The 9,952-nt window shown below is 39.9% G+C and overlaps 1 protein-coding gene across 1 annotated transcript in view; it reads left to right on the top strand.

Moving 5' to 3' along the window:
* Positions 1 to 9,624, top strand: part of ERICH6 (glutamate rich 6) — a 44,708-nt gene extending 35,084 nt beyond the window's left edge. Inside the window, exons 12-14 of the mRNA XM_069104413.1 lie at positions 3,530 to 3,729; positions 4,222 to 4,450; positions 8,441 to 9,624. Coding sequence (XP_068960514.1) covers positions 3,530 to 3,729; positions 4,222 to 4,450; positions 8,441 to 8,704 — 693 coding nt within the window. The 3' untranslated portion in view covers positions 8,705 to 9,624. The remainder of the gene's footprint in view (positions 1 to 3,529; positions 3,730 to 4,221; positions 4,451 to 8,440) is intronic.
* The last annotated feature ends 328 nt before the right edge of the window (positions 9,625 to 9,952 follow it).

Below are 9,952 nucleotides of genomic sequence, written 5' to 3'. Positions count from 1 at the left end.
CTCTGTCTCTCTCTCTCTCTCTGTCTGTCTGTCTGTCTCTCTCTCTCTCTCTCTCTCTCTCTCTCTCTCTCTCTCTCTTTGGCTTTTTGGAGAGGGGAAGGCAGGGCAATTGGGGTTAAGTGACTTGCCCAAGGTCACACAGCTAGTAATTGTTAAGTGTCTGAGGCTGGATTTGAACTCAGGGCTGCTGCTCTATTCACTGCACCACCTAGCTGTGCCCCCCCTTTTTAAGTCTATTATTCATAGGAGAAAGAGAGCAGGTTAAAAAAAAAGCTTTCTGAAATATGGAGGCCTTCTGTGAATTCTCTTCCTAGGACATGATATTTTCTAGCCAGAGTTGTTGAAAGGCTCTTTTTTTTACCTTAGTCCAACTCCAGTGACAGATTGTAAGAAAAATGGATTTTTTTACTTATTATTATTAATCATACTTAATGTAATATGATTATGTATTATAATTAATTATTACTCTGCATCCTGGTTCTAACTCTTTTTAATGTTTCTGGGACTGTATCAGATTTTAAGGTAATTCTGTGGTGTGTTCACATCAACTCTGAGTCAGAGGAATCCCTTGGATAACTCCCTGTTATCAGCTAGAATCATGTATGACTTGTAATCTCATCAGTTTGAATGCTTCTCTTTGTCAGTCAGCTAGCATTTATTAAGTTCTTTCTGTGTGCCAGGTGCTATACTAAATTCTGGGGGTGCAAAGGAAAGCAAAAGTATTGTTTCTTGCCCTCAAGAAGCTGACATGCTAATGAGAGAAAAAACATGGAAACAAGTCTATAAGTATATATGAATGCATGTATATCTATATGCACATACATGGATAACAAGGCAGATATGTTTATACATATATGTGTACATCAGGTACACATGCATATGTAGATTGGAATAACAGATACATATATAATGTGTGGATATAGGTATAAATGAAGGCATTTGAACTAGGGATGGAGATAACGGGAGATCAGGAAAGGCTTCTCATAGAAGTCAGGGTGTGAGCTGAACCTCAAAGAAAGCCAGGGGAATTAAGAGGTGGATCTGGAAAGGGAGACTTCCCCAGGCAGAGGGGACAGCCTATACAGACTCACAGAATCAGGAGATGGAGGGCTGTGTACGAACATGGAGGGGAGGAAAGAATGTTTTTTTTAAAAGGCTGGAAAGGTTATAAAATAATAAATAAATAGCATTTATATAGTGCTTTGAGGTTTGCATTCACTTTCCAATTATTTATTTTCACAACAACCATATTATTATTATTATTCCCAATTATAATTATTATTGTTGTTATTATTATCCCCATTTTACAGATAAAGAAACAGAGGTTAAGCGATGTGCTCAGAGTCACAGAGCTAGTAAGGATCTGAAGTGGGATTTGAACTTAGGTCTTCCAGACTCTGACTTCAGAGTCCCAGATGCCCAGCCCACCCAGTTGCATAGGAAAGGGCCAGGCAAAGAAGGACTTTTAATGCCAGGGGGTTTGAATTTGATCCCACACACAACAGTTTTTTAATTTTATTATTATTATTATATATAATATATGACATATAATAATAATTATTATTATATATTATTATTGAAGTATATTGATTAGAGGGTCAGCCCTGCTCTTCTAGAAAAACACTTTGGCAACTGATTTTCTTTAATTTAAAAACTTTTTTTTTGTAGGGCAATTGGGGTTAAGTGACTTGCCCTAAGTCACACAGCTAGTAAGTGTGTCAAGTGTCTGAGGCTGGATTTGAACTCAGGTTCTCCTGACTCCAGGGCTGGTGCTCTATTCACTGCACCACCTAGCCACCACTTTGGCAACTGATTTGATGAGATTAAATGTGGAGACTCAATGCAGGGAGACCAACCAGAAGGCCATTGCAGTAGTCATTACTGGGGTGGGGACATGGATATGATGGCTGTTATACAGGCAAGCAATGGCTTGGTTACGTGAGATTACAGTGAGCCAGAGGGGGTAAGAAAGGAAGATGTGTGAGTAATGTATAGATCACAACCATACATACTGGCCCTACTTTGTCCACCCTGGACCCTCCTTAGGACCCATCCAATGCACTAGTGACCTTCTTTGCTTTCTCCTCCTTCTCCAGACAAACACCATCTGTCAGTCCATCATCACCCGCCCTTACCGCATGACCAGTGCATCTAGTCATTCTGAAAGTCATTCAGCTATCATTTCTTAAGAGTTTACTATGTTCCAAGAATTTTTCAAAGTGCTGGGAATACAAATATGAGTAGAAAGTAAAACAGTCCCTGCCTGCAGGGAGCTTACATTCCAAGAGGTGAAGATGATACATAAAAGGAAGCTGAGGAGGTTGGATGGGAGGACACAAAGGACACAAAGGTAGCTGGAGTAGGGTCATCGTAGAGGAAGTCCTGAGGACATCCTGGGGAGGAATGGGCTAGGCAATATTTTGGTGACTGGAAGAAGAGCTGAGAGCAGCCACTTGCTCAGCACAGCACTTGGAGAGAGTGCTAAGGGTGTAGTCCGGAAGACTTGGGTTAAAGTCCCACCCCTGATACTAGCAGTGTGGACATGGGCAAGTCACTTAAGCTCTTGGAGCTTCAGGTAATCCTCCCAGATTTCTCTCCTTAAGTCCCCACTGGTGTTCCCCACTGGTGGAAGGGAAGGAAATCCCCCAGGGATGAAATCACAGATGCCTTACCTTTGATGTCTAAGAATAGCGTAGAAGGGCAGACAAAGTGGCTTGAAGGCAGGTTCAAATTCAAACCCTCCCACTTACTGTCTCTGACTTTGAGCAAATCCCTTCAGAACCCTAGGTTATAAAATGGTGGAGATGGAGTAGATGACCTTTAAGGTCCCGACCAGCTCCAGATCTTATTCCTTAAATCCTCAGACCCTTATTGATGATAAGCCCACCATCAACTCTCTCACATCCATCAGTCCTTTCTGTTCTCATCTCACCATCCTATTCCAGGTCCCTACCATTGCCTACCTAGACTCTCACAGTGGTCTCTCAATGGGTCACCATATCCTGACGCCCAGACGAGTCTTCCTTACAAAGTTATTCATTGCTTCTCTATTGCTTACCAAGCAAAGTTCAAATCCCTTAGCCTGTTAGCCAAAGCCCTTCACAGTCTGGTGTTATCCTGCCCTCCGTGTACTCTGTGCTATGGTTAGATTGGACCACTTACCCACCCATTGGATCTCCAACCCTTTGCCTCCACTATCCCTTATGTCTGAGAATTTCTCTTCCTATCTTTGTTGAAAACCTATTCATTCTTCAAGATATACCTCTCCAGGATGGCCTTCCCTTGGTCTCCACAATTGGAAGTGATCTTTCCTTCCTCAGATTTCATTTGCTGATATCTTTTTATTCATACTGTCTGTTCCATTTTCTGTGTTAGTGCTTTCTATACATGTCAAGCCCCTTCCCATCCTGTAGGTTCCATGAAGGCAGGGACCAAGTCTTGTTTGTGGGTCTCCCCCAGTGGTCTAGCAGACTGTTCTGGTAATAAATGTTTGTTGACCTGAATGGAATTGGGGCATTTGGGGAAGAAGGTGGTCAATCTTTTAGTGACTCAGTTGTCCTTATCTGATCCCAGCTACCCCTCAGGAAATTTAGCAGCAGTCCTTGTGACCAACAGAATGAAAGGTTTAATATGTGTGATCCAAGAAGATAAGGCAAACAAACCTGCAATTCAGGCAATATTTGATTCCAGTGGCAAAATCACCTGCTACTATCCCAATGGAAACATTTGGTACATGTTTTGAGCTTCCCCTGCTTCCCTGTGAATTTGTCTACTGATGCACCACATTGAGGAACATCCTTGGTAGTTCAAAACTATTTCATTCAGAATTATAGAATGAAATTTAGATTCCAATCCAAATGTATTTAAGCTTCTGGAGAGAAGAGGTACTTCTAAGGTACAATTGACTTGCACCATTGGCTAGCATAAATTGTCCTTCACTTTGGGGAAGTAGAGGCAGCATGACATAACTAACTGGAAAGAATTTGAATCCCAAGACCTGAGTGTGAGTCCCAGCTCCAATGCCTACTAGCAGGGTAACCATGAGAAATTTACTTAACCTCTTGGAGCTTCCCCATCTGTAAAATGGACAGAATGTTAATTGCATCACCTTAACCACAAGGTCTCTGGGAGGCAAGGACTATGGAAATCTTAAAATCCTCTAAAACCTTGAGGGGTCTGACCTTTAGAAATGTTTATATGCTTTTTCTTGCTTTTTTAAAGGATCAACATCAACCTTTTAGGAGGGCAGTTTTCAGACCAAGAAGGCAACCGAGTGAGGACTTGGAAGTGGTCCAGCACCATGACTTCATTGCCCTTGATTTCATTTAAACCAATATTTCTGTCTTTAAACAATCATGTGGGCGTCCGGATATTAGATCAAGACAAGGTTATTGTCTCTTTTCTAGCACTGGGGCAACAGGCAAGGATGAATGTGGGAACCAAGCTGAAGGTTAGTATATTTTTGAAATTCAGTCGATTAATTAACCAACATTGATAAGGCATCTGCTGGATTCCAGGAATTATGCAAGGCACTAGGGGTTTAAAGTCATAAGTGAAATGATCCCCAGCCCAAAGGCACTTACATTCTTTTAGGGGAGATAACATGAACCTTTAGAGGTACATCTGAAACAGAGACAAGGCGATGTAGAGGGCACAAGCCACAACAACTGGAGGAATCAGAAAAAGTTTCATGTAGAAGTTGACATGGCTAGATGGGAAAACTATACCCTGGTCAGCTAAGAATGGTTTTTACATTTTAAAATAAAGTGTTATTGTATTTAAAAATATAAAAACCATTCTTAGCTTGTGGACACAAACAGGGAAAGAGCTAGATCTGACCCTTGAGTCATAGTTTGCTGACCCTTGGGCTAGACCATCTAGTCCATGAAGGGGGTAGTTCTCTAGAGTTATCAGGAAAGATCCCATTACTGATTGATCCAATCCAACCTCCACATAGTCACCAGATTTATCTTCCTAAAGCACAGGTGTCCTGACCATGTCACTCCTAGGCTCAAAAAACTTCAATGGCTCCCTCTTCTGATTCAGTAGAAATGTTTCAGTTTAGCCTTCATAATCTGCCCCCAGCTTAACATTGTCAGCTTCTTTCATGTTATAACCCCATAATTAGAATCCTACATCCCACTTGCTGATTCTCATACACAACTTTCCATCTCCCAGTCTATGTCTTTCCTTCCTGGCTGCACTACCACCCCCCATGCCTAGAATGCTTTTCCTTCCTCACTTCTGCCTCCTTAAGAGCTCAGTTCAAGTTGCCAACATCTATAAGAAGCTTTTGGTTGGAAGTACTAGGTGGCACAGTGAATAGAGTACCCAGCCTGGAGTCAGGAAAAATCATCTTCATGAGCTCAAATCTGGTCTCAGACACTTATTAGATGTGTGTCCCTAAGAAAGACACTTACCCCTGTCTGCCTCAGGTTCCTCAGCTATAAAATGCTCTGGAGAGGGAAACGGAAAACCACTCTAGTATCTTTGTGAAGAAAACACCAAATGGGGTGTCAAAGTCAGACATGACTGAAAAAGAACCGAACAAGCTCTTCCCCGCCTCAAAAATGACTTTTTATTTACTTTATTTTTTATTCATTTTGAACATAAATACAAAAAGAAAAAAAAAGCATTTCCATGTATACACCACAACACAAAAAGAAGATTCAGTAGGAAACCATGAATCTCCATTTCACTGTTTACTTAAAAAAAAAAAACCTCTGGAATAAACACTGCATATTATTTTCAGAATTACCCTGTTTTTCTGTGCTTCCTTCTGAGTTTTCTTTTGTTCTCTGCCATATGCATTTCACTTTTATTTTTTTCTCTCTCCCTCCACACTAGAGGTCTCGTGTGTGTGTGTGTGTGTGTGTGTGTGTGTGTATAAAACCATACTATGCACACAGCTATTTATCAGTAGGGAGATAGCCTCTTCCTTCATAGGTCCTTTGAAGTTGATTTGAGTATTTTTAATACTTGAAATAACTTAGTTGTTCAAAGTTTTTCTTCAAATAATATTGTTGTTACTATATACAATGTTCTCTTGGTTCTTCTCACTTCACTTTTCATTATTTCATACAAGTCCTTTTATGTTTTTTTTTAAACCAACCAACTCATCATTTCTTATAGCATAGTAGTATTCCATAACAATCATACATCACAACTCATTTAGCCATTCCAGTTGAAGGCACCCCACAATTTCCACTTCTTTATCACCACAGAAAATTACTATAAATATTTCAGAATATAAAGGGCTTTTTCCTTTTTCCCTGATCACCTTGGATAATAGACTTAATAGTGGTATTGCTAGGTCAAAGAGTATAAACAGTTTTATAATTTTTGGGACATCATTCCATATTGCTCTCCAAAATGGTTGGATCAGTCTACAGTTCCACCAACCGTGTTTACTTTAAACATGTTTGGTATTTAATCTGTGTTCATGGTATAGCTCTTGGAATATAAACTTCTCCAGGTCAAGGACTTTTGCATTTTTGGATTTGTATGCCCAGTGTCTAGTATATGTAAATAAATGCTTTTTAAAATGAATTCATCACTTGACTGTATATAAACTAAACTCACAATTTTAGAATTCAAGGAAAGAACCCATAACATGAATATCATATTGAACTAAAGTAGCCTTGTAATTATTTCAGTGTTTAGTTTTCTCAAAATGCCTTTCAGTTAACCCAACTGGCATTCTCCCAACTGGTCTCAGTGAAATTTTCATCTTTGGCTCTCTAAAGCACAAGGCTTAGGGTCTTTCTTGGGATATAATACTTACATTGGCTTCACATTTGAGTGAAGGGGAGGACCAAGGCAATAATATGAGTAACATCTGGAGGCACCCAAGCTGTTTTAGTTCAAAATATACAGACTAGCTTTAATTTTTTTATATTATTATTTTTGTTGCTATTACTATTCATATGAGGAAAGTGTATGGAAGGGGCAGCTAGTTGGTATAGTGAATAGAGAGCCAGGCCTGGAGTCAGGAAGACCTGAATTCAAATTCAGCCTCAGACACTTATGAGCTGTGTGATCATGGGCAAGTTACTTAACCCCATTTGCCTCTGTTTCCTCATGTTTAAAATGAGCTGGAGGAGGAAATGGCAAACCAGTCCAGGATTTTTGCCAAGAAAACCACAAATGAGGCCAGAAGAGTCAGACAAAACTGAAATGACTGAAGAACAGGAAGTGGATAGAATACCAAAATAAAAATCAGGAAACCTAATCTTTAGTCTCATCCTTGCCTTGAATTTGAGAAAAAAAGTTACTTGACCTAAACTTTGGTTTCCTCATCTATAAAGTAATTCTTACTATTCCATCAGATTTCTTTCTACAGGTGCTTAAAAAAAAGCCCAATTTGCCCATTCTTGTGCCAGGGAATCAACATAGCAAAAGAGCTAAGAGTTCATCTTAGAGTTAGGAAGGTCAGGACCCACTCCTGATACAGACTGGTTGTGGGACCCTGGACAGCTCCCTTCATCTATTAATGCCTTAAGTGATGCTCCAGCAGGACAGCCGCAGATCTGCAAAGGCAGGAGACGTTATCTCACTACTGTTCCCCAAAGCGATTAAAATCGTTCATCTAAACCAAAATGCACATGTGTATATGATTGCGTATGTATTTCTTGGAAGTTTTGGCAAATGCATTCTTCATAAAATATAAACTTCCTATTTTAGAAAAAGAGCTCATAAAAAGAAAAGAATATACATTCAGGGACAACATTTTAGTAGTAGAGGGGAAAAAATCTTTTTCTGATGTTACTGAATATTTGTAACCTGTACTCCTGAAAATGTGTTTATTATAGCCCCTAATATAATTATTTTTTTTTTTAAGCAATCGCAGTTAAGTAACTTGCTCAAGGTTACACAGCCAGTTATTTCTGGGTGTGGTGCTGAGTATCTGAGCCCAGATTTGATCCCCAGGTCATCCCAATGCTGGAGCCGGTACCCTTACTCGCTGAGCCACCTGGCTGCCTCTATGCAATTGGGGTTAAGTAACTTGCTCAAGGTTACATGGCCAGGTGTTTTGGGGTGGGTGCTAAGTGTCTGAGCCCGGGATTTGATCCCCAGATCATCCCAACACTGGAGCTGGTGCTCTTACTCACTGTGCTACCTGGCCGCCCCTAATTATCTTTTTTTCATCCTGAGCTCTTCTTATTTCAAGCACAGAGAAGAATGATGGTAGGGAAGGGGAAGGGAATAAATAGAGCCAACTATATGCCAGAAACTGTGCTAAGTTGTTTTTTGTTTGTTTTAAACAAATTACCTTATTTGATTTGGTATACCCTTATTCCTAGACAATAGCATTAGGCCCCCCTGGAGTGAAGAATTCTGTCCTAAATTATCTTCATGGTTCAGTCATAATGACAAGTGTTAATCTCCTTTTGACACCAGTCACTGGCCAACCATTCACTGTCTTTTTTCCTTTAAAAAGGTGCGGATATATGAAGAGATACCCAAGTTCCGATATATCACTGATGAGGACCTTTTTCTGCTTGCATTCATCATAAAGATTCGACGTTTGTTGAGCAAAATTGAGATATGTGTGAATTTTCCCAGCATTGAGAACTGGTATAAATTGAAGACACCTTCCTACCTGGCAACTCGTGCTGTAAAATTGCTTTCTCTCTGTCAGTATTATGAGTTAGATAAAGATGCACTTTCAATAATCACTGCATTATTAAATGAACCGATTTAACTAAGAGTTGTTGTTTGGATTTAAGATATTCCCCATGTTGAGTAGGAAAGACTCCAATATGCTTTCTTGTCAGTTTCCACGTACTCAAGGGTCCAAAGGCACCCCCTCAAGCCTCGAGAGAGGATCTAGAAAAGGAGGCAACTTCACTCCAACATCTGTGCTACAAAGAGAGATGGCTGATTTAGGAAAAGATGCTAATGAGGCTTGTTCCTCATGTGAGCCACCTAGGATTTGCCCCTGAAGTAGATTGAAACCTGCTGAACTCGGTGAAAATATCTGGTTCAAATCCCATCTCTGGCACATCTTAATTGTGTCCACATAGCAAATCATTTAACCTCTGTAAACCACATTCCCTATATGGACGGTAGTTTTCCTGATTCTCTCTTTTAATTAGGTCTCTTTTTGCTTTTGCTTTGTCTGAGATCACATTTGCTATCCCTGCCTTTTTTTTTACTAGAACTGAAGCATAAAAATCTGCTCCAGCCCTTTATTTTAACTCTGTATATGTCTTTCTGTTTCAAATGTGTCTCTTGTACACAACATATTGTTGGATTCTTATTTCTAATCCATTCTGCTATCCGTTTCCTCTGATCTCATTTCTTAAGCTTTTTTTTTCTTTTTGGAGGGAGAAAGGCAAGGCAGTTGGGGTTCAGTGACTTGCCCAAGGTCACACTGCTAGTAAGTGTTAAGTGTCTGAGGTGGATTTGAACTCAGGTCCTCCTGACTCCAGGGCTGGTGCTCTATTCACTGTGCCACCTAGCCACCCCAATCATTTCTTATTATAAATTAAAGTTAATTCTCATCTACACAAGTATCTGTAAAACTCTTATTTCACATGGAGATCACAGAGTCTACAAATACTATCTTTTTTGATCCTACTTTATAGGTGAGATGCCAAGGAATGGCAATGTAAATCCCTTAAAGGCAGGTAAAGTGTTTGCTTTGGTTTTCGTATCCCAAGCACAGACCCCCAGTAGAATCAATTTACAAAAAGTTTATTGAATCAAACTAAATGTGAATGGAAAAGGAATGCTGTATTAAAGTTTCTTCCAACAACACTCTTGCTTTCACATCTCCTTCTTCCCAACACACACACACACACACACACACACACACACACACACACACACCTTTCCATAAGGATTCTCATTTCTTTGTCTGTAGCATTTATTATTTATCAATACCAAGAAAGATGAAAACTTTAACTACAGATTAAGTTCTACTCCATTGCACTCCAATCATTATAGT

This window comes from Petaurus breviceps, unplaced genomic scaffold (genome assembly GCF_028583685.1).
Source record: "Petaurus breviceps papuanus isolate PSGF00001 unplaced genomic scaffold, PetGlider_PUasm1.0 688, whole genome shotgun sequence".
In the NCBI taxonomy this organism is placed as follows: Eukaryota; Metazoa; Chordata; class Mammalia; order Diprotodontia; family Petauridae; genus Petaurus; species Petaurus breviceps.
Note: the sequence above shows the minus strand (reverse complement) of the source record. Positions and strands in the feature narration are given on the sequence as shown.